This window comes from Leptosomus discolor, chromosome 2 (genome assembly GCF_034619465.1).
Source record: "Leptosomus discolor isolate bLepDis1 chromosome 2, bLepDis1.hap2, whole genome shotgun sequence".
Taxonomy (NCBI): Eukaryota; Metazoa; Chordata; class Aves; order Leptosomiformes; family Leptosomidae; genus Leptosomus; species Leptosomus discolor.
The window spans coordinates 92,398,807-92,423,405 of NC_141392.1; the positions used below are offsets into that span (position 1 = coordinate 92,398,807).

General features: G+C 37.4%; 1 protein-coding gene across 1 annotated transcript in view; it reads left to right on the top strand.

The window, feature by feature from the left end:
• Positions 1 to 24,599, top strand: part of COL12A1 (collagen type XII alpha 1 chain) — a 99,797-nt gene that overhangs the window by 3,552 nt on the left and 71,646 nt on the right. Inside the window, exons 2-12 of the mRNA XM_086461462.1 lie at positions 4,836 to 4,952; positions 5,711 to 5,854; positions 6,782 to 6,838; positions 7,517 to 7,780; positions 7,894 to 8,058; positions 8,493 to 8,666; positions 9,462 to 9,752; positions 9,974 to 10,576; positions 11,953 to 12,225; positions 14,513 to 14,785; positions 15,922 to 16,194. Of these exons, the coding sequence (XP_086317588.1) occupies positions 4,836 to 4,952; positions 5,711 to 5,854; positions 6,782 to 6,838; positions 7,517 to 7,780; positions 7,894 to 8,058; positions 8,493 to 8,666; positions 9,462 to 9,752; positions 9,974 to 10,576; positions 11,953 to 12,225; positions 14,513 to 14,785; positions 15,922 to 16,194 (2,634 nt within the window). The remainder of the gene's footprint in view (positions 1 to 4,835; positions 4,953 to 5,710; positions 5,855 to 6,781; positions 6,839 to 7,516; positions 7,781 to 7,893; positions 8,059 to 8,492; positions 8,667 to 9,461; positions 9,753 to 9,973; positions 10,577 to 11,952; positions 12,226 to 14,512; positions 14,786 to 15,921; positions 16,195 to 24,599) is intronic.

The window sequence follows — 24,599 nt, forward strand, 5'->3', positions numbered from 1 at the left end:
CATCACTGAGCATGTGAAGGTGCTGTCTTTTCAACGTTTCAGAAACTGGTTCAGACCTAGAAAAGTCTGTTTTCTAGGCTGGGGGTAGGGAAGGAGGGCATCAGTAAGCCAAGCATGGGACCTTCGTGTAGCTCAGAAAAAGGTTTGTCAGGTGAGAAATCTGTCTCCAGGACATGCAACACAGTAAGTGACAAATAATTGCAGCACAGCAGTTACAGAGGATTATAAAGTTTCTTATGTACTAAGGCTTTTGTTGAGTACATTCATTTTCATTGAATGAACTGTTTAGAGAAGATTTGGGATAGCTTTGGAATTCAGCTTTGGAACTGGTTGGTGGGACCATTATTTTATTACATTTTGACATCTGATTTCTAGCTTTTGAGAAACTAGGTGTTGATTTCCAGTTTCCTAAAGAGAGAACCATGTAGACTGATATGTGAAGTTGAAATTTGTATATATGTGGTGAAGGCAACTATAACTCCCTGTTTTTCCTACTACTGTTAGAAGCATTTACATGTGTGTGTATGTATATACACACATATGCACATACATATATATATATGTATATACAAACACACATAAAATTTGGTAAATATTCATGCATGCAGTGTGCGTGTATATATATATGCAATTATGTTTTATTATGGACATCTTTAGATGTATATGTATATATAAGTTATTCTTTTTCAAAATACACTTATGAGCTATATATCTTGCATTTTGAAGAAATTTCATATACATGTATAAACTAAAAAACTCGAGACATACAGGTGGCAATGTTTCTGTGTTGTGATTGGCAATGAATATCTTAACAAGGCTGAGAAGCTGCTCTTTACTGCGTTTCTAGGCTATAGCTTGTTCTTTCTTCCATTCACATTGACAACGATGACTTCTAGTTAGTAGTGTCAAATCCATGCCATTTATGAAGAAAATAATAAATGAGGAGTTTTGGCCTCTTCCAGTCTCAGCAGGGCTTGTCTCAGTGAGAACAAAGCTGGGCTTACTCTTCAGCTTCTGTGGCCCGTATGTTATTTTAACATGGGCTAACGTGTTATTTCAAATGCTAATTATATAGTCTTTTCCAGTGATGGAATTACAAATTTTGTTTCACATAGGAATTGTGGATGGCAGCTACTTCCAAGTTATATCACTTTTAAGTCTAGTTCTAAATTGCTTGATCTTCTGATTATATTTTATGTCTGTCTTGTTAAGATATTAATTGGGATCCTCTAGCAGCCACATTGTGTTATCTGTAAAAAAACGTAGACTTTTGTGTATTAGGTTTGTATTACCTGTTAAGTAATACAAGCTAGTATATACATAACATGAGAAAGATTCCTTACTCTATACTTCTTGTTTCAGAAAAGATACTGTTACTATACATGTATATAACACAAGGAGTGGCAATGAATTAAGTATATTATGTCTGATTTTTTTTTTTTCTTTTGTGGTGCATAAGATAGGATATGTCATCAAGGAAGTTATCGTATCATGGGTCTAAGAGTGGTGGAAATTAACACTCTGTAAACATTATTGTCACACAGCAAGATGTTTTCTTCCTACTCTGGAAACCTGCAGGGGAGCCATACATTTCTCTGCATCAACAGTGGGATCTCTGTATTAAGGCAATACTATAATACCGTCACATGTTACGATCATGATCCTGTACCTTGACAAGTCAATGAGAGGTTTGGCATGGATTTTGGTGGACAGAGAATCAGACTGATCAGCAGTGTCACTACACTGCAAGCATAGGTGCAGCTTCACTTAAGTCTCCTGATGTCAAGACTGCTTGCTTGAGTAAAGCTGCACTCATATGTAAGCCTTTGTAGAGTGGAGTTTAAAGGTTTGTCCCTGTTGTGGGACAAACTTTCACCACAACTAGGGGCATTTTTTCCTAGAAGCTTGGTCTGATTCCGTGTTGCAGATGTACTATTTTTCCACTGGCGAATTCTCTTCTGGAAGAAGGATTTTAATAAGGTCGAGTAACAGTTGCCCAGTTTGCTTATTGCAGTAAAGTTTTTATCATCTAAACATTTTGCTGTACTTCAGATCGACTTACTGCTCTCAGTCTTATGACCATGGTTTGGTCTTCACCCTGCAGCCGGTTTCACATGAGTGAAATCTGACCCATGTGATGGTCCGTGGATGTTTTGGAGGTTCTGTTTGAGCATCGAAAGCTCACAGGCCATCTGGAGGACATTTTTATGACATTGGATCCAAACTGGCTTTTTTTCACTTAGGTGAGGTTCCTTTTTGGATTTCAGTGGGAGAAGTTCTTGAGCTTGACAAGCGAGCCACAGGTTGAAAATGAATGGATTTAAAGTGCAGCAACAAAGACTGGAGTTAGGTGTTGGGAATAACGTTACAATGATAAAGGGAGTGAGGCACTGGAGTAATTTCTGTGATAGTCTTGCCAACAGTGCGGGTCTTTCAGAATGATCTGAGCAAACGTGTCAGGAATGACATGGTGTGGCCGATCATGTCTTGGCCGTGGAATGGATGAGGGGACTTTCTGAGGTCCCCTGCCACGCCATTGTTCTAAAAGGCTGTGAACGCTTGGATGAATGGATATGTCGCTTATGTATCCATGTATTATTCTTGTTACCTGCCAAGATCCACATCTGAATTTCCATAAAATGGATTAAAATCCTTTAAAATGTTAAAGACTTTTCCTCACAGTCAGTTTTTTCAGTTTATCTGGAATCCGGTCATTTGGATATCAACAAGTTGGGCTGCTGCTGTCCTTCAGCAGTTAAAGCCTAAAGTCTCTGCTGCAACATGCCAATTTACTTGCAAGGTTGGTGGCGCTATTTTTTCCATGTACTGAATTTTTTTTAAAAGCATGCTCAGGTCAGTTGTCTCTGCCTTTGCATTAAATTTGTCCTGAGCCATTGCTACTGAAACAATATTTTATAATGATATTCTTATAACCTAAATGTATTTTACTCTTAACACATGTTGCATGATTTTGATACTAAGTAACTACCCTGCTGTCTCTAGCATCGTGATACTCATAAACTGAATGATGAATAAACTATGCATGCAGGTTAATGGTCTAATCTCACTGCCTGTGTATGGACAATAGGAAAAATAACATTTACTTCAGTACTAGCGTATCTATTGTATCAGTATTACAAAGCCATATTATCCTATGGTTGGAAATGACAGTAAATGAAAAGGAAAAAAAATGCCAATGTAATTGGTTGCCAGTATTTTTGATCTCAATATTACATTTTGCAAATGGGCAGTGTCTTTTCATAAGTGTACACTCTAGCAGTTATTTCTTTATCTGCTCTTTAAATTATGCTCAAAACCAAAACAAAATCTGACACATGATGGAGATCTTCCATGAAACAGAGAAGATCTGTCTATTAAAAATGGCTGCAAAACAGTCTCACAAGTAGTTAAGGAAAGTATGGCTGAATCTAATCTTACTTTGTAGACCTATTTAAACAATAATATATAATACACCTACCATGCACTGACAGTGAGTCAGTAGAATACTGCATGAACAGCATGACAATTTTACAAAGAGAATATCATTATAAAATATTTATGAAACGTCTTTGTGTAATGAACCTTGTACATGGAGGCTTTTGTCCATCGTGGGAAGCTAAAAAATAATAATCAACATTTCATTTACATATGCATGATGCTGCAAAATAGCGTATGTAAACTATTTCTTTCTGTACTGTTCAATTACTTCTGTCATCAGCTCCTACAAGTTTTATTTGCAGTCATTTGTTCAGATCACTGATGCCCTCTTTGCTGTTTTCTATAAATTCTGTAAAATAAATGTCCATAAATATACTTTGATGTTGTCTTTTCATAATTAACCATTGTGTTGTTTGGAACCATACTGGCATTTTATGTTAAAATGCCACTACTAGTATGGGTACACCTGCTGCAAAGGGAACATGAAAACAACAGTTTACACCATTGAAATCGTACAGCAATCTGGTGTAAACAGGTAGAATCTTATTTTTGTAAACTTTCATAACGGCTCAAATATTTCAGCAAATTGCAGCCATTACTAACCCAATTTATTATCCCCTTAGTTCCTGGATCATTTGCAGCCATATGCAAAGTATGTCACTTTAGTGGCTTCTAGGAACAACAGGGTGGAGCTCTCTCTCATTTTGAAATAAAATGATACATCAGTATGTCATTATTACTGATATACATTTTACACGTATATTTATATCTAGACCCTAAAAGAAATTGTTTTACTGAGCATTAAATGCCCAATTTTTTCCTATATCCTTTAAAATATTTTTTTCTCTGCCAAGTTTCTAGATTCAGTGAAATTGATAAGAAATATGACTATGCAGAGACTATATTAAAAAGCTGATCAATTCTTTGATGTCTAATTAAGAAGACTACTGTGTTCTCAATGTCCTAAATGATCTCATGGTATTGTAAGCAGGTTGTGATTTGGCATGCTCGTACGGATTGCACCCAGCATGTAAAAAAATTTCCTTTAATTGTTATGTGAAATGTTTGCATATGTGGTGATTATCTGTGAACTCATTGTACATGTATCCAAATGTGTTTTCTATTGTGCTTGATTTTGCTGGCCATTCTTGAATGTCTTGGCAACTCAAGAAACATATGTTCTGTGCTGTCCTCTGTAATGCGTATACTCTTTGATGTTTCGTCATATTTTGTCAGCTTTTATTTTACTCCTTTTCCAACAACATATCTTTATATTTGTTGGAAACAAATTTATGCAAAGACAATTTTAGTAAGCTTTGCTCAACATTATTTTATTTATTCATTTGCCAAAGCTTGTTCAAACTTTTAAACATCCACCTGATATAAATCTTTTGCAGTTAATCCACCGTCAGACTTGAATTTTACAATTATAGATGAACATAATGTTCAAATGTCATGGAAAAGGCCACCAGATGCAATAGTGGGTTACAGGATAACTGTGGTTCCAACAAATGGTGAGTTCTGTAAAATGTTGTTATGTCACTAATTTTTTTGAAAAGTGTGGTTTATTTTCACTTATATCTAGCGTCAGTATGAGAGTAGCTATTAACATCTTTCTGAAGTTTGTGATCAAGACTGGGTAGCAGCAAAAGACATACAGGAAGGAACAGCGATTTTCCAAGTTGAATTTTTCTTAGCTTTTAGCCTTTGGGGACTGTGAGTAGTTTAGTTTTGGGCTCCTTTCCCGTGCAAGAGCAAAAAAGAAGATAGAATCATCACTCTGCTCCGCTTCTATGCTTTTACCTTAAAGTTAGAGAATTGTAAAGTACTTCATTCAAGTACTTGTCCCAGGGGAAGTATTGCATGTCAGATAATGATACAGTGATGTCGTATAACTTCCTGATAATGGCTGTATAAGACACCCATTATTCTATTTCACTTTGAGAAATAATCAGTGTAAAAGTGATACTGGATCAGAACTGGACCATGATTTGTTAGATGATAGTACATTTTATGTGTGTATTTTAAGTTTCACATTTCCTGAAATTTATTAAACACTTCAGTAATTTTGTTCACTATTGAAAACAGGTTAATTTGAAGTTTGATGTTTCAAAATTCATACTTCAGGAAAAAAGAAATTGTAGTATTCTAAAATTGTCATTGGATTTTAGATAAATTATTCTCTATTGCTTTTTTTTTTTTTTATGATCGACTTGTCGTTGATATTACTGGGTTTAAAGGCTGCATTAACTGTTTTATAAATTTATTGCAGATGGGCCTACTAAAGAATTTACTCTTTCACCTAGCACTACCCAAACTGTCTTATCAGATCTTGTACCTGATATAGAGTATGTTGTATCAATATCTTCATATGATGAAAGAGAGGAGAGTCTACCTGTTTTTGGCCAACTGACAAGTAAGTACCTGTAATACAATTAGAAAACCAAGTAAGATAACTGAGTGGTCATTCACAAAACTTGTCCTTATTCCAGTTCCTTAACAAAATTGCCGCATACCTCAATTCTAATCAGATGTTGCTGTCTCAACAGCCTTTTTCTATTAAGCATAATTCCTAGTTGAAGCAGAGATAATTTGCAAGAGGTAAGAGGAGACTAACATGGATATGTCGTGTCTGACAACATCTGTAGAATTCTTTGCAGGAGGCCACTGGTTCTTTTGAACTAAACCTATTTCCTATAAACTGCATCTGCTGAAGTCAAGACTCTCATTGATCTCAGCAACAAATGAATCTGACTGGCTTCCTGTGTGTTTGTGTGTGTGGGGAAAAAAGCTAACTACCTTCATCAAACAATAAAATGTGACACAATATATCTATATGCAGAACAGAATACGGAATTTAAATTTTTATAATTTATATTTAATAATTAAATAAAGCATATTTATAAAAATTAAATAACAATGTTAAGCAGAGCAGACTATCTTCTATGAGACATTTTGTTGCACATCTCAGGCGTCTCAAACAACCATGGGAAAATTACTTCTGATGAGTTCCTCTATGTGTTAAAGAGGGGTAACATTGGTATTTCATCCAGGGATGTTGAAGTTAGTTAATTTTAAGGAAATTACTGTACGAGAGGTACAAATACAGAGTATTCTTAATTATTTGCATTTTCTCTATTTTGTGTTGCCCTGAATGCTATGTTGTCAAATCTGCAAGAACAGGTTATGAATTCATAACTTGCATTTATGTTTTCATGTTCTGACGCTTGTCAGCTTTGTGTCTTTAATTCCCTACATTTAATTCCCTACATGTTTTTCTTTGATGTTTACAAATTCAACCTGATTTCTTCCATTAATTCTCTCTATGTTGTACTTTATGCAGTTCAGACAGGTGGTCCAGGTATACCAGAGGAAAAGAAGGTTGAGGCTCAATTACAAAGTAAGGTGTTTTGTCTTTCAACTTACCTGACATTTTAGACATAAGTGAGGTCTAGCTCTAGGGCCCCATAAAGTTTAACTGCATTCCTGTGTTACCTAGCAATGAAGTTGAGAAATTATCCAGAGTCAAGAAAGTTTGGGAAGGGACTGGGATGGAAGGAATTTATAGCTGCGTTGAAAGAATAAGGTGCAAATCTGGTACTGAAACATGCAGCTAACCCGAGCAAGTCCACAAGTGTCTTAACAAAAGACATTGTGCTGTGGATAAAAGGCATTGCAGAAGAACCTGTGCAGCTATTATGGGGAGATAAAGAGACAAAGCAGAAGTGGTAACAAAATGAAATATTCCTGTAACATTGAACTGTTGCAAAAAGTTTTTTCATGTGAGTTTTCATCTGCTGTGGCATAACAGATCTTGTGAGAGGTGTCTCAAAACTGAGTATCTAGGAGACAGTTCCATTTTGGCAATGGCATCTAGAAGGCTCATATGGGTGTTCACTTATGTCAGTACTACTTCCCCAAGAAAAATATTCTAGATAAGAGTATTAATCTATTAAATATCTGTTTATTTTGGCTTTTACCTGCTAAGTTTCTGTCAGACTTTTCTCACTGATTTGTAAGAATGCAATTGCTCATTTGCTAACAGAGATTTTTTTTTTTGTGTATGTGTTTATTCCAGGATGCTCCATAAGTGCAATGACAGATTTAGTTTTCCTGGTAGATGGCTCATGGAGTGTAGGGAGAAATAACTTTGGATATATTCTGGACTTCATGGTTGCCCTTGTATCAGCTTTTGACATTGGGGAAGAAAAGACAAGAGTAGGAGTTGTTCAGTACAGTTCAGATACAAGAACAGAGTTCAATTTAAATCAGTATTTCAGAAGAAGTGATCTTATTGATGCAATTAAAAGGATACCTTACAAAGGTGGCAACACAATGACAGGTACAGATTTCCCACATACGTGTTTATTCAACATTTCGTTTTATAATTCAAATTTGCTTTAAATCCTAGTTCATTTAAGCCTAGTAAAACACAATTTGCCTTATTGTTTTTAGGTGAGGCTATTGACTACCTGGTTCAAAACACCTTCACTGAGTCTGCTGGAGCAAGAAAAGGCTTTCCCAAAGTAGCAATTGTCATTACGGATGGAAAAGCTCAAGATGAAGTCGAAATTCCTGCAAGAGAGCTTCGCAACATAGGAGTTGAAGTTTTTTCTTTGGGTATGTTGAGTTTTTCTAATGACTGAGAGATTAACATTCCTAAAGAAGAAAGTTATGTGTTTCACAGATTCTATGTTTCAAGAATTTTGCTATGCCACTCTTCCCATGTGTGTGCCTTGAAACAAGTCATTTGCACCCTGCAGGGTGGAACGTACCAATTGTGTTAATTTGATAATAATTCCATAGCTCCTACATGGAAATGAAGACGACTGACAAGCATAGTTTCAACCTTGGCCTTATTGAACATATCACATTATTTTCTCAGGTGGAAAATGGAGTATGTCACCTCATTGCATTAATCACTGTTTTGTAGTTTGATTATTGATGATGACAGAAGATAGGATGAATTAAACTCAGCTTACATATGTGAATACATACACAGGTGTCTGTATTTTATGACCACTTAACACAGTCCTGTCTATTGCAACTTCTAGGAATCAAAGCAGCAGATGCAAAGGAACTCAAGCTAATTGCATCTCAGCCTTCACTGAAGCATGTGTTCAATGTAGCTAATTTTGATGGAATTGTGGATATACAGAATGAAATTATCTTGCAAGTGTGCTCTGGTGTTGATGAACAACTAGGTGAACTGGTTAGTGGAGAAGAAGGTGAGATACTTTATATAAATATATTTTTTGACTTCAGTTTATTCTGATCCACATTTAAGGGGGTATCCTTACTTTCTTTGCTTTATTTCTGGAGTTTGATCCGTTGCCTCATTTAGCAAGTGTGGAAAACAGGTCTCAGCTTTGTGCATTTAAATGCAGAAGAACAGAACATGTGATGTAGTAGATTTGGAATAGCTCCATTATTCCGTAGTTTCAAGGGCAACACAATGATGTGCAGTTATCAGAGTCTCATACAGTCAATTTGGACACAGGCATCACTTCTGTGGAAAAATGTACTAAAGGGAAAAAACCTACTTGGTGAAGGGATAGAATATGTAATAGGTTAAGAACCAAGGAATGAAAACTGGAGAATGCTGAGAAAACACAAACATCAAGCTGTATCATTGCAGCTTTCTGGCCCTGTAAGATTCTGAGTAACTAGTTATTCTTTGACCAAAATGGCAGCAGAGATGACTCCACTGTTGTAGTGCTCTGCCCAGGTCTGCATATGTTCACACTCTCTGCTGTGTTTCTGTGGCTATAGCTTTCAATTCTGGTTGGAACAGTAGTAAAGCAAGGCAGCATTTCTCCTAGAACTTCTACTACACCCAGGGGACCACAAATGCATTGTTCATATTTCTGCCCTCTTACTGATGCCTCATTTGAACTGTCCTATAATTCACTTGTGTTTATTTATGCTAAAAAAAAAGATGACTAAATTTATTCCAAAAATAAAAATGTGGAAGAAAATATATTTATAATTGTAGTTTTGGGTTTGGTTTTGATTTCTTTCAGTGGTGGAGCCTCCTTCAAATCTGGTGGCCACTCAGATCTCCTCAAAATCTGTTAGGATCACTTGGGATCCATCCACAAGCCAAATAACCGGTTATCGGCTGCAGTTCATTCCAATGATAGCCGGTGGAAAACAACATGTACTGAGTGTGGGTCCTCAGACTACTGCTCTGAATGTTAAAGATCTCTCTCCAGACACAGAGTATCAAATTAATGTGTATGCAATGAAAGGACTGACCCCCAGTGAGCCAATAACGATAATGGAAAAAACACAACAAGTAAAAGTTCAAGTGGGTGAGTTAGGAGCAACTATGTTATTTTTGCATGGTAGCATTTTGTTGCTTAAACCTCTGATGCTTATTTTAATATTATACCTTTATTATTTATGAGAAATAGCTTCACTTAGCATGGTTTATTTTCTTTGTAAGCAACTGGGTATGATACATGAACTGCAGATGCAATTGTGATGCTGTGGCTGTTGAATATCTGTTTGTAACGATTCTTTTTCTTTACAGAATGCTCACGTGGCGTGGATGTAAAAGCTGATGTTGTGTTTTTAGTGGATGGTTCCTACAGCATTGGTATCGCCAATTTTGTTAAAGTAAGAGCCTTTTTGGAAGTGTTAGTTAAAAGCTTTGAGATATCACCTCGAAAAGTACAGATAAGTCTTGTCCAGTACAGCAGAGATCCCCATATGGAGTTTTCTTTGAACAGATACAACAGAGTGGAAGACATAATTCAGGCTATTAACACCTTCCCCTACAGAGGTGGATCTACCAACACAGGCAAAGCGATGACATATGTGAGGGAGAAAGTATTTGTTACCAGCAAAGGATCAAGACCAAATGTGCCGAGAGTCATGATTCTTATTACTGATGGAAAATCGTCAGATGCTTTTAAAGAACCTGCAATAAAACTGAGGGATGCAGATGTAGAAATATTTGCAGTTGGTGTGAAGGATGCAGTGCGTACAGAGTTAGAAGCAATTGCATCACCTCCTGCTGAAACCCATGTTTACACAGTGGAAGATTTTGATGCTTTTCAAAGAATATCATTTGAGCTTACACAGTCTGTCTGCCTACGGATTGAGCAGGAACTGGCTGCTATAAGGAAAAAATGTAAGTAACTACTATTACTTAGAGAAATGTAGAAAGTGCAATGAAAAATGATCTGAGCCAATGTTTCGTGCTTACAATTACTTAAAGAATTGATGTTGATGAAATTGTCCATATAGAAATGGTAATTATAAGAACTGGGGATTTGGTTCTCATTTGCAAACATATTAAAAAAACAATGTGGGAAATTAATGGAGAAATGGAGATGAAAAAATTATTGGAGAAATATTTTTTTCCCCTCCCCTCCTAGGTACATAGAAAGCTACTAAAGTGTGTGTCTATCTGGAATGACCTTAGTGGATGTGCTCTACTTTTACACTCAATGTCTTGAGTAAAACAGTTACCTATTAGGGCCATTCTTTAGCTGTCCAAAATCAGGTAGCTAGTCTAAGCTTGTCTTTTAGAATTTCAAAGGCAATGGAGCAATGCCGACACCTCCAGAGGGTAATTTGATTAATTTTTTGGGTAAAATGAATGGCCCCCTGAAATGGGCTTAGACAAGACAATCTGAGACAGGAGATGCTAGGTGATATTAGTCTCAGTCTCACTGTAGAGGCTGAAATGAAGTAGCACATGAACATCTTCACATGCATCCAGATTTGATGAGCTTGAATAATTTTAATATTTTAAAGATTTCTAAATGACCAACTTTTGGTCAGCTAGTTACTTTTTCAGTGTCCCTACCTATGTTTAGTAGAACACTAACATTGAATAGTCCCCAGTATTGAAAACCCCACTCTCTTTAAAAATAAGCCTTTTGTTTCAGGATAGCTTTGAGGAACAAACCAGCAAAGCAGCCTTTGTTTTAGAGGGCTCAAGCAGTCTTAACATCCCCACTGTTAGGCTGACTAGGCCAACCAAAACAAGCCCAGGATGTCAGGTTTGTGTTTGTGCCTCATGTCAAGTTCCTTGTTTCCCCTTTGACTCCATTCCTGAAAAAACACTGAGATTTATTTTGTTCAATTTCTTATATAGATCTGAAAAAAAACCCCAAGGATTCTTAGTTCCCATTGAGGGCATAATGTTATTGCTGTTCACGGGACATATGAAAGAGAGAACCAAACTTGATCATCAGATTCTAATTTAAGTTTTCATAAGTACATTTTTTTAGATGGACTGTTGTCATTTGGTCTAGAAATCACTGAGTTGGTGCTTCTACTCATCGTCGTATGATTTGAGACAACCTAATTGTGATCTTCATGAAATTTGATAGCTATAAGCAAGTATAGAAAACAAATATTTTTGCATGTGCAACTAAATATCTGTTCAATTAGAATAAATCAAATTATTGAGGGACATTTTTAATTTGTTTTGGAGATTTTGTGTTAAAAAATATTCTAGCAAGTATGCCTCATGTGTGCATTTTTATTTCCATACAGCTTATGTACCTGCAAAGAATATGGTCTTTTCTGATGTAACATCTGACAGTTTCAAAGTGAGTTGGTCTCCAGCTGGATCTGAGGTTTTGTCCTATCTTATTAAATATAAAGTAGCAGTCGGTGGAGATGAATTCATTGTTTCAGTACCAGCTTCAAGTACTAGCTCAGTTCTCACTAACTTGCTACCTGAAACTACGTACGCAGTCAGTGTGATTTCTGAATACGAAGATGGTGATGGCCCTTCATTGGATGGAGAGGAAACCACCTTAGAAGGTAGGGTCCCCATTATTTTCAGACACAAAAGAGTCATATGTTCAAATGAGAATTTGCTTTGAGAGAATGGGTGTATGTGGAACAGCCAGCTAAGGCTGAGAGGCTGTACTGATGTGCAGGATGAGAATAAATATTATTGTCTCCTAATGCATTTAGTAAAGATATAAAAGTCCAATAATAGGGCAACATTAAATTGTTAAGATTGGATTTTATTTTTCCTGAAAGTTGGATGGATGCTGTGTTTCTCTGCCGTCGCCTCTTTTTGAATGGTGTGTTGTCAATAATAAATTCATTGACATGTATTAATATTAATATACACTTAAGTTTGACTAGATGATCATTGTAGGCCCCTTCCAACAGAGCTATTCTGTTTAATAATTATGATTGATGAGGGAGTGCGTGTTGACTTTAATACATTTAAAGTCAAGCATTTACCTGTGTAATTTGCTGTGTCTACACCTGACTTACATTAATAGAAATTCTGTTTTATATGCCATAGGCTTAAAAGGGACTGAGTTTTTGGTCAGCTGTTTCTCATCAGAACTTCATGGGTCTGATCCAGTAACTCTTACCGATTCAAAACTTCTGTTGATGTCAGTGTGACTTTATGCAATCAATAGCTGTAAATTTAAGCATGATAGCTGTATTTTTTCTTGATAGAGTTGCCATGATGCATTTCCACTGATTTAAAGGAGAAGTATGACAGTAGATTTGATTTTCTATTCCAGTATTCGAATACTCAGTCTAGTCTAAATCATGCTTTTTAAAATATTGATCCACTCTTTTTCACTGTTCCATGCTGTCATTTGTGACCTTTGGTGATGTAAATGGTTCCAAGGGAGCAAAAGAAACAGCATGGAAATTTGATACTTGCTCTTTCCTCTTAGGACTGATAGAAATACACACTTATTAAACAGCTTAGTTTGGATGTTAAGTTTGGAAGATACAGGTTTCACTGTTGGTGTGCATATTTCCATGACTGCACCACTCAAAATGTTTTGGCCGCAAATAATTTTTCCTTAGGAAAACAGTCAAACTCTTGGCTGATGGAATATGTAGCTTGTGAGCGTAAGGGACAGGAGAAGGAATAGCTTTAATAAAAATAATCAGCGTTGCCATGTTGTAACTGATACTGCCTTAAATAATTGTGGGCATCTTGATCTGAAAAATCCCAACGTGTCTGCGAAGACAGAGTTCTTTGCAATCATGTAGACATCAGCAGCTCTCCATGCAGATCTAGCTAACCATTTGGGCTAGACAGCTTTCTTGGCAACTGACTTTGGTTTCAGGCTTTTAAAGAATTCAAAACTGAGTGTTGTGTTTCTGACTAGTGGAAAACAAGTTCGTTTCTGTAAAACGATGATTATTAATTGCTCCACTCTTAACAGGTCTGTAGTTTAACACTGAACAACAATGCTTTTGGCGTATAATGTACCAATTGAAATATATATTAGAGTAAACATCAAAAACCAAAACTTTTTGCCTAACTGACAATGCTACATACTGCTAGGCAACTTGCAGTACAGTAGATCTTAATGTATGTTGAGAGGGTCAAGTCCTTCTTTGGTGTGCCCACTGGGTTCATATGAAATGGTCTGAGCTGCTTTATCTTTTGTCAAGGAGCAGGCTAGGTTAAATGATTCATCACGTTTTTTCCTTACTTTCTGTGAAAATAGACTATTTCTTGTCTTTGAGTTTGAGATATAATTCAGAAGCGTTTTTTAAACATTTGATAGAACTCATATTACAATGAATATGTTTTTTGTTGTGAAAATTTAAGTTAAAGAAATAGAATTGTTTCGAGTTTTTTTTCTTATTGCGTTTACCTTGGTCATTTCTTTAAAATAGAAGAGCTGCCTGTGTGTAGTCAGGTGTACCTGACAACTGTTTGTAAATGGAGGTGGTGCAGAAGCAAATGGCCACAGCAAAGAAACCTATATGATTTGTTGTGTTCAGAAACTTCCTCACAATGCCCAAATGTCCCTTACACAGTTCTGTTCTACTGCTACTACTAAACAGTCAGACTGTTCTACGTTTCAGAAGTGGCTGCATAAACTGGGATTACTGTACTTCTGGGGACAGCTTTGTTACACTGTGATTATAACTCTGGCCCTAAATTTTCAGAAATGACGAATGGTTTGTGTACCTTAAAGCAATGGGAGGGCAATATAAGATGTTGTTTTGGTAAACTGGATGAGCTAACAGAATCGTTGGAACGGTTTCACTTCAGATACTACTTGATTAAAAGCAAATATTTACAAATTATATGTGTATATTTTTTTTGTAGTTAAAGGTGCTCCTCGAAACTTAAGGATAACAGATGAAACTACTGATAGTTTTGTAGTTGGCTGGACTCCAGCTCCAGGAAATGTCCTACGGTACAGGCTTGTATATAGGCCACTTACTGGAGGAGAAAGGAGACAAGTGACTGTCTCAGCAAATGAAAGATCAACTACTCTGCAGAACTTGATCCAAGACACAAGATATGAAGTGTCTGTTATTCCTGAGTATCAGTCTGGGCCTGGAAATTCACTGAATGGATATGCAAAAACTGATGAAGGTACGTGGTCAATGCTGTGAATGTAGTAAGCTTGAGAACTCCCTGCATGCTGACATATTCGTACTGAAAAGAGAATAATCCGTATCGGCCATATGTATTATCCCAGATGAACAGGGGATTACAAAATTGCACAAGCCTAGTTGAGAAGTAATTTGAGACAATATAATTTCTCAAAATTTTAATATTTCATTTTAATGATAGAACGTTTTGGGTTGGAAGGGACCTTAAAGACCATCTAGTTCCAACCCCCCTGCCATAGGCAGGGACACCTTCCAGTAGACCAGGTTGCTCAAAGCCCCATCCAGCCTTTCCTTGAACACTTCCAGGGAGGGGGCAGCTCCAGCTTCTCAGGATGCAACCTGTTCCTGTGCCTCATCACCCTCACAGTGAAAATATATTCTATTGAGCCTGCAACACCTAATATGGCAAGGTAATTTGGGTGAAGAATCTAGCTGTATGTTTAATTAATTGTCCTCATGATTCTTCATATTGTCAATGATATAAATTATATTTATTTTCAGCAAATTCAGACCCTGTTTGCACTTTGTTCTGAATGGCTAGAAAGGAATGAATGAAACATTTAATTTACTAAAGATATCACTCTAGCCTTAACTTGTACAAATATGTATGATCCTTTAACAGATATTGTGCCTTATTAAACAAAATCCGAGGAGTACAGAGACAGTACAAATGTCCTGATTACTGGTTAAACTTCACTGAGGTTTTAAGTATTAGAAAGCAGAAAAACTATCATCAAAAAGAACTCTCTAGGAAACAATAATGTGTCAATTTCACGTTTCATTGGTGATCTTTGACTTGATTCTGCAGACAGTGAATTCAAGATGGATCTTGGCATGCTGAAGTTGAGCATATATTCAGATGCTAGTATGTGTTAATGTTCTAGGATTGAGCCTGTTTTAACAGGAAAAAATAGTAGCAAAAAGAATTTATTAGGCATTTTTGCCTGAGGGTGGGATGGGATTGTACAATCACGATTACAGTAAAGTTATGCTGTAACAGTGTTAGTGCAGGCTGTTGAGGAATTATGTTTTCAGTGTTAAGTCCTATGTTGTAAAAAATAAACCAAGAAATGAAGCTTGCTTCAACTTGTTTTCAACATCTTTTGACATGTGCAGTCCGAGGAAATCCAAGAAATTTGAGAGTTTCTGATGCTACAACATCAACAATGAAGCTGTCTTGGGGTGCTGCTCCTGGCAAAGTGCAGCAGTACTTTATAACATACACTCCAGTCGCAGGAGGTGAAACTAAGGAAGTTACTGTGAAAGGTGACACTACCTCTGAAGTGCTGAAAGGCTTAGACCAAGCCACTAGGTATGCATTGACTGTGTCTGCCTTGTATGCCTCTGGAGCAGGAGAGGCCCTTTCTGGAGAGGGAGAAACACTTGAAGGTAATTATTTATTGTTTCTATGTAATCATTAATTTATTTGATTGATGTTTAAGGTGCCTTAAAGTGTACTTTCTTCCTGTGTTTTCTGTAGAAGTAAATATGTGAATGAAAAATAGGCATAAAGACATTCTCATACTTTACAGGGGTTTTCCAAACCTACTGTCCACCAGAGAAAACAGTGGGGTCAATCGCTGGTTGTGGAGGGGACTCTGGGTCTCCTGAAAAAAGTATTGCCAGAAACACCAACCAAAACAGACTGTACTTCCACACCAGCCTCAGTGAAATGTTTTGTCTTGTAACTCTCAACTTCCGAGCAGTTTTAGTAGCAGATTGTTCTTAATGTAACAGGATTAATTAATGGGGTTAAAGTAACTCATCCATTTGAAAATTTGCAGACTGAAAGATGTTTAGGGACTATTTTTGCATTAGAGAAACAACATGTAATCTAGGCACAGGAATAATGAATCGTATCCTGCTTTTAACTGATAGGAGTAAGAACCTTGAGTTAAGCATTACAGAATGCCAGCAAAAGTGTAAGTCAGAGCCAGAGACTTTCTTATAAGGCGGGGAGGCTGCTCTTGCTCTGCCTTCGGGTGGAGAATTTCTCAGACTTCTCTGTGAGCATTCTCAGTGTCATCTGCGAATTGTCAGAGGATAGGAAAAACTGCCTCCTAGGCCATGAAAGGAAGTGTGACTGTGCTCTGTGCTGGCCAGGTATGTGTTGCTGAAGTCTGGCACTGCAGCTGTGTAGGCACAGCACTTGAAAACATCTTACAGATGAATTACGTTGAATTAAAACTCGTCCATTGACGCTAATGGAGTTATAGTAGGGATACACTTGGTGCTCAGTTTCTCCATCAATTTAACTTCTTGTTTATGACTTACGTTAGGAAACAAACCAGAAAACCTATTTTAAATAGGAAACTGTAAAAAAAAAACCAAAAACCAAAACCAGTTGCAATGATTCGCCAATGTGCTAAATTCATCCCACTAAAATTTAAGCCCTTATTTGAACACTGCAGTTTGCAGCGTGGACTCTCTAGGATTCTTCTGTGATTGATGAATAAAGGCACATACTTCCAGAAGGCAAGTAGTTCATCTGAGATCTCATTTTTTCTTCAAAGGAACATTTCTCTGTCCATTAACTGTAGAAGGAGCAACTGAGAGCTAGGCACCAACCCCCTGCCTGTCCTACTACCAAGGTCTCAGACAACAATCCAATCCACCTACTTGCACTGAGACAGGGTGCAGCCATCAGAGAATCACACTCTTTGCAATTTATGATGAGAGTTCCCTAACTCCTTCACTTTCACTAACAATGTAACATCCAAAATGCCCTTCTTGTAGGAGAAAAGAACCTGTCTCCTGCCCAGAACACTGCTGAGATCCAGGTAAACGAGAGCTGGTAGCTCTGCCCATACCGTCCAGAAATGCCAGAGGTGATCAGGACTTAATGAACTTCCCTGTTGGTGGTGGTGCTGCTGACTAGTAGAATAACTAGGTCTAATACTTCTTTGGAGGGAAGAGGGAGTGTGGAAATGTAGGCCTTACTCAGTTTGGGAGAGTTTGAATTTGTGTCTCCACATCCCAACAGATTCACAAGGCTGTAGTGTATACTAGGCAAGAGCCTCCTTTACTCCTTCCATTGAACTTGAGCCGCTTTACGTCCAGGAATGTAAATTTCACTCCCAGAACAAGAGCAGACTGGATCCCAAGTGGACAGAGAAGCCTGATATCCCTGCTTTTTTCTCTGTGCTGTCAGTGGAGAGAGGAACACCTCTGTCTTCCTTTGCAAATCTTGAGAGGCCTCTGTCTCTCTGCTAAACAGACTGAATTGTCCGCTTCCTTAGGGAGATGCCACAAATTTCAGTGAAGGGTTGACCAATTTAACTGTGTACGTTTGGTGGAAAGGTTTTCATTGAGTATCTTTGTAGTAAACTCGTGAGAGACCCTTTATTCACATGGAGCTCTGGAGAGATCAAGTATGTTTCAAATTCATAAAATAAGCTTAGCTTTTTACTGTATCGTAAAACTTGAGCATTAGAAAAGTCTTTTAAGGCATTGCCTAGAGCTTCGGTTAAAACACATTCTAAATAGGGAGAGCAGTGAATGAAATAACGGCAGAATCAAAAAGACAGAGTCGTTACAAAACCAAAATTCAGTCTCAGGTAGAGACTGTCTTGTCCTTTCGGTTCTCCCCCAGCCCAGGAGGGGTCTGATTCTGATTTGGACTTTCTGCGGTGTTAAATTGTCAATAAGAAGAAAAACGTTCTGAAAATGGGATAAAGAGTCAAAGAATTTAAAAGGATAGTTCACTATAGCTCAGGAATGGGTTTATAAGCAACCAGATGAAGCTTAAAATGGATATTGCACTTAAAAGGACACAGAAACATTCCTGTAAGAGATTTTACTCTAAGCAACTGAAGTAAAACCTTATGTAAAAAAATTTGTGACAGATTTTGTCTTGGGATAAATATAAATAAATGAGCATCCTGTCACTTAACTGAATTACTTTTTATTCAGTTCCCCATCTAGGAGAAAGACAAATTAAAAATTACTTTTGCCATTTCAACAGGTATAGCTTTGTGACCCAAATGCATATTCTTTGAAGATTCAGCTGGATTTGAAAATCCTGTCAGGGTGCACTCCAGAAAACATTACTCTTCATATTAAAGCTGTCTATTGTATTTTTCTTGGTTAGATAAAATGATAGTAAGAGCATATACAGATGTCAGTAACTACTGGATGATCAAAGGTAAAGAATAGAATACAAATTTCAGTTTGCATGACAGCAGAGGCCTAAATCATGATATTTGCTCATGGAACATCCACTGTGTATTTCAGTAATCAGCATATCTGTGGTTTCATGGGGTAATAAAAATACTTGAATTACGACAAAACTCTTTGTACATCGTCCATAGATACTTTAAAAGACTCTCTGACTAATGTTATAAAAGGTTCTCAGAATATCTGCTGAAGTATATATAAGACAGTATTTCACTGTATGGTACTGTCTTGCCTCATTGAAGGATAAAAAGACAAAACCTTTGAGGAAAAACAGACAATTAAGAATAAAAGGGTTGCAATTTTGGAACTGAAAGGTAACATTCAAACTTCAAAGCTCAGTGTAGAAGTTTGCTTGAAAAAAGAAGTCATGCTGCCTGTGAAGCTAAAATAAATGTGATTGGACTTGACTGAAAAGTTACACAGGGCAGTGAAGTGAATACTTGACTAACTATTAGCTGAAATAATTTGTCTGACTGGGGCTGCGAATGGGACAGATCTTAACTCCTGGAGAAATAAACTTATCAACAGTAATGACAAAGAAGCCGTGAAAGGAAGCATAAAAAAGTGTTTAGTATTTCAGTTGGTTTTTCCGTGAGCCATAGTGTCTGAGAAACAAAATAGTGTGGTGTGTGTTTTTCATTGCCAACAGCACTGAAGTACTGAGCAAAGTATTTTCCTGTATCAGGAATCCCAGTGGGGCTTACTTGATGTCTTCACCATATGAATTCTCACCAAACCTATTCAGTCGGTGATGCCATAGTTGCTGGCCACTTCAATTCATCATCCTACCAAGAGCTATGCTTGAGATTGCCTTTCAAACTGTGACAGTTGATAGTATGTGGTATTGATACGTAGTCGAAGAGAAATCAGTTTGGGTGTAGTGAACATTTCAGCACTAATAGGAAAGTGAGAAAAGAGGAGCTGGATACGGTAGCTTCTCCTGTGATTGTATAGTCAAGTGGTAGGAAATGAAAAAACCAAGCTGTCAGATGTTTATGGAATTATACTGAGTCACTAAATGGTCTCCTGTGACTAAGGGTGTAGACAAACATTTTTACTGCCTTCAGTAATGATTTATTTTGCTCTGCATGTAGTAGGAGAACTTACATGGGCAGTTACTCTGTCTTGGTTGCAAAGGTAGCCTTTCTGCAGAGAGAGAAAACCATAATTTTTTATACTGCTCTAACACAATTTGCAAGAACATGTCTGCCCAGGCGTTCATTGAAGGTCCTTCGGTTATGCATGTTATCTCCAAAGTATTTTGGAGCAGTTACAAATTGCTCTTGGAAGTTCCTCCTCTTCTTCTCCTTGCTTAGCATGGCAGTTTTTCAGTGTTTTGAAGTGGCTTGTTTGTATCAGGATACTCAGGAAAATCAGTCCACGCAAACCCAGCAATCATTCTTTGTACTTGCTATTATTTACCAGCTGGGTAATCTCTGCTCCTCCTTTTTGTTTTTCTTTTTGCTAAATATATGCTTGCCTTTATTGTTTCTCTGCATAAAACATAGAGGGCAAATATTCCCTCAAGTGACGGTAGACAGTCTGTTCTATAAACTGTTTGCACAGCTATCTGGTCCAGCCCAAAGATAAACACATGCCAGAGGATCAGAATTTTACAAACTGTTCACAGACAACACCGTATGGATAGTTTAGCAAATGAGTAATCAGAAAATTACTTATTTCTGAAGGTGCTGTTCCATACCTACAGGTAATTGTTATTCAGAAAGAACAGGCTTATTGCTTTTTTTGTGTTTGTGGAGCAGGAAAAGGGAAACAATGTTTTTGCCCATTTGTTGAAGGAATGTGCTTTCCTTCCTCAGTAATCCAGATTTTAGAAAACTTATAGTGCTCTGATCTTTTATACAGCCTCTTTCAGTCACTGGCTGATTTTGTCTGCAATTACAAAGTACCATCCAGAGGTGAAAGTTCTGGAGCTTTATATTTCATACTGCATTAAACTACAAGTGCAAAATGAGTGCTGTAGAGAACTCTCCAATTTTATTCTCTCACTTTCCAAAATGCATAGTGATCCATCACTAGGCAGCTTTGGTTGGAGCCCTTCTATAAAGGTGCCATGGAAAAATTTTCCTCAGACATATTTTGTTGGCTGTGATTCCCTTCAGCTCACACAAAGTCATTGAAACTGCTAAAGTAAATTACATCAGCGCAGGCTGCCATTTGCCATGTCGTGGAACAAGGCTTGTGCAACTGGGGGAACTACACAAATTAGTGCTGATGGTTGTATTTGGGGATACATAATACAGATTGAAGAACAAGCAAGAAATACCCAGAGGAATGCCTTAGGGAAAAGTCTCCCTTTTACTCCCAAACAAATGCTTTGTCTTTCAGTTTTTTGGGGGATCATGTGATCTTAATGAAATCATCATACACTGGAGATATACAATAATAAACATGATGAGGGCAGTGAGTGTAAATGCAACAGTTTGCGAAAGTTACTGTTTTTCTAATCTGTATTTTAATAAGAGAGGTGGTTGTAAATCTGGCAAGAGTTTGGTTTTCTGCCCAAAGACAGGCTGACAGATGAAAAGAACATACTGTACATTAGCTGCTAAATAGATTAACTTTCATAATTTGCAGTTGTTTTAAAGAGAAAAAAATTCATTGCTAGATTAAGCAATCTACAAAGAAATGTTTAATCCTAATGAATGACTGAAAAGTTTGAAAGTTGCAGATCTATTTTATGAGTGTCTTCTTGCTGGCAGTTATACATTTTTCAGAACAGCTTGAAGAATATTTCAGTTACTGACTCTAAGCACGGGAGTCATTACACTTTTAAATATGAATTTCAGAGAAGTTTAGAAAAAAAGCCTTTTTTTCCTCGAAGAACACTTAGTGGTCAGATTCCCATCTTGCTTGCATTGAGAAATTTCAAAGTATTTCTGCTTATATCAGTGAAGTTCCTAGGCCAGAAACACTGTTGGTGTAAATGGATGTAGTTCTTTTGAAATAAATGAGACTGCTAGTCTACGTTAGCAGAGATGTCAACCCATTTCATTTCTTACCATTGTACATTTTGGAATAAACAAGAGTTATAGTGTATTATACTCCAGAGATAAATTTGAAAGTTAATTATGCCATAGTCTCTTTTCCTTTAGAAAGATAATCTTTATGTTTCAGTGATACAAGACCCAATTTTGTCATCCAGTTTGACAGGTAACTATTTCTGCTGCAAGAATTGGGCTGTACTAAAGCAATATATTAAAAATGTCATGACTGAGTCACTTTTCAGTTTTCGGTTATTTTCTGTTGTATGCCTTTCTTGGAGCTTAGGTTTGGGGATTTGAGGGGGGTGTCTTTTTGTGATCAGAAAATGGGTAGCAGTTCCTTGGTAACTAAATTATTTCTTTTTGCTGTTTCTATAGTAACATAAGAATGTTTTGCAAATTAATGACCTCCTACAGGCAGAATAGTACAAATTCAAGTGACATTTTCTTACAATGAGGTTTTTAGCATATCACAGGGACTTTACGTCATGGTCAGACTGTACTGCTTCTTCCATCCTGACAGAAACAAGGACTCAGTGTCCTCCGGAGATTTAATGCTGTTTCATGCATTTTTAAAATTATCCATTCCAAGACTTTCGAGCCTGACATTTGAAATCAGCTTTTGATAATCTGTGGAAAATTATCTTAGTTTTATGTAGGAAATGAAACATATATCAGAAAAAAAAATTAACACAGACGAAGGTTGAATGAATAATAAAAATATATTTCTAGACAGTTGAGAGTAGTGTTAACTGATTAACTGTTGGAAAAGACAGATAAAATATCAAAGGGACTGAGTATGAATTCCTGTTGGCTTTATCTTCAGGAGTGCTCTGGCCAAAGTCCCTCTGTTTTGGATCAGAACTCTCGTGGTTTGCATTTTCTCACCTTTCTGCTTTCCCAGTAGCAGAAGAGCAAGAAACCTGCTCTAACAGGGTCAAGTGAGCATTCCCTTTGCGTAGCAAGTCCTTGACTCTCCCCTGCACCATGGCCACATCCCCTGTCTACGTGCCTGAGGGCTGGTACTCCAGGAATAACCAACTAGTTTGTGGCTCAGAAGGAAGGGTGTCAGCTGACCAAAGTGACTGTCTCCTCCAGTGCTGAGTAGAGCTTGACCATTGGAATAAAACCTTAAAGTGATTCTGCTACCATCTCATCTGATGCACGCACTTGGATCCTTGGCTGTGGCAACCTAGCCTGCTGACTTAATGGGATACTTCTGACATATCCCGTTGTAAACAAGGCATGACTTGGGCCATAAAATTTTGATGTATGCCTCTGCAAGAGAAGGCTCATTTATTTAGTTGATTCTGACCTTTTAGGATGCTGGCTTAGATCAATCTTATGTTTAACCTAAATGAAACATGGCTGTGCATGAAATTTACAGGTGCAGGTTGATTTTGAAAGCTGGTTTTAAGAGCACATACTTGTTTAAACTTTGAGCCCAAACTTCATGTATAACTCCCATTGAAATCAGCTGGAGTTGTGTAAATGTTCCTGAGGGGGAAGGGTGTTTGAATTAGGCCATTTGATTTTTATGAATGTCAACATTTTAATTTTAGCTGATTCACAGTCTTGTGTTCAGTAACAACAGTGATTGCTGGAGCACTATGGGAAGTGAGCCAAGTGAACACAGGGAAACTGCTTTAATATTGTATTGTGTCTCTGGCATATGATAGTGGAAAAACTTAATGCGGAAACTGGACATTGCAGAAGTCCAGAACTGGGTGTAAAATCACCTGACTCAAAGTTACCAAGTTAACTTTTGAGAACGTGTCTGCAATGAGTGATGATAGAGATGCACAAGGGACTTTGGGAAAACCAGCTCTGAGCTAAAGACTGCTGAAGAGAATCTGATAGCCTGAAACTGGTGACTGGCTTGCTTGCCCAGGCAGGGGTTTGAACTGTCCGTGCAAGCACTTCGTTTTACCGTGTACATACTCACCATGGCTGTACGTACTCACAGCTGTGCTTACACCAGCTGGTTTGGCACTCCAGAGCATCATCGGACCTAATGCCTGTTAGGGGATAATTTTCAAACACCAAATGCTTCCTCCCTTGCTGATGACTTGGGGGCTGTATGAAGTAATGAGCGTACTTGAGTTTTCATTTCAAGTCAGGAAAAAGCAGGACTCTTAAGAGAACCATTTGCAAGCCAGCCAGCCAGCACTTTTCTTTCTTACAGCGTGCATTGTCTTTCCATGCTCCTTAACTGTCCTGTTTAAACAAGCAGGCAAGAAGCAGGTGTACAACAAGCATTGCTGAACACGTGGTCCAGAGAACAGAATGACTGCTTAGGTGTTATAGTTGTAGGTTTATTTATTTTTTCTTGTGAAATGTAAGCAGGGTAACTGGGTATTTTATTTTAATCCAAGGGAAAAATATTTCATAGGTTTAATTATATGTTTGCTAGTGACTGCGTTATACCAGTGTTATTATGGAACATAAATATGTTTCTTGACTCTGAGTGTAACAGCTTAGATAATATTTGATGGCATCCTAATAATTTAAGACTTATGGTTGGACTGCATCTTAAACACAGCTGTTCCCTTAGTATAGAAACATTTGTGGGAGATCCCATGAAGCAGAAAAAAGCTGTCAGTGAACTTCCAC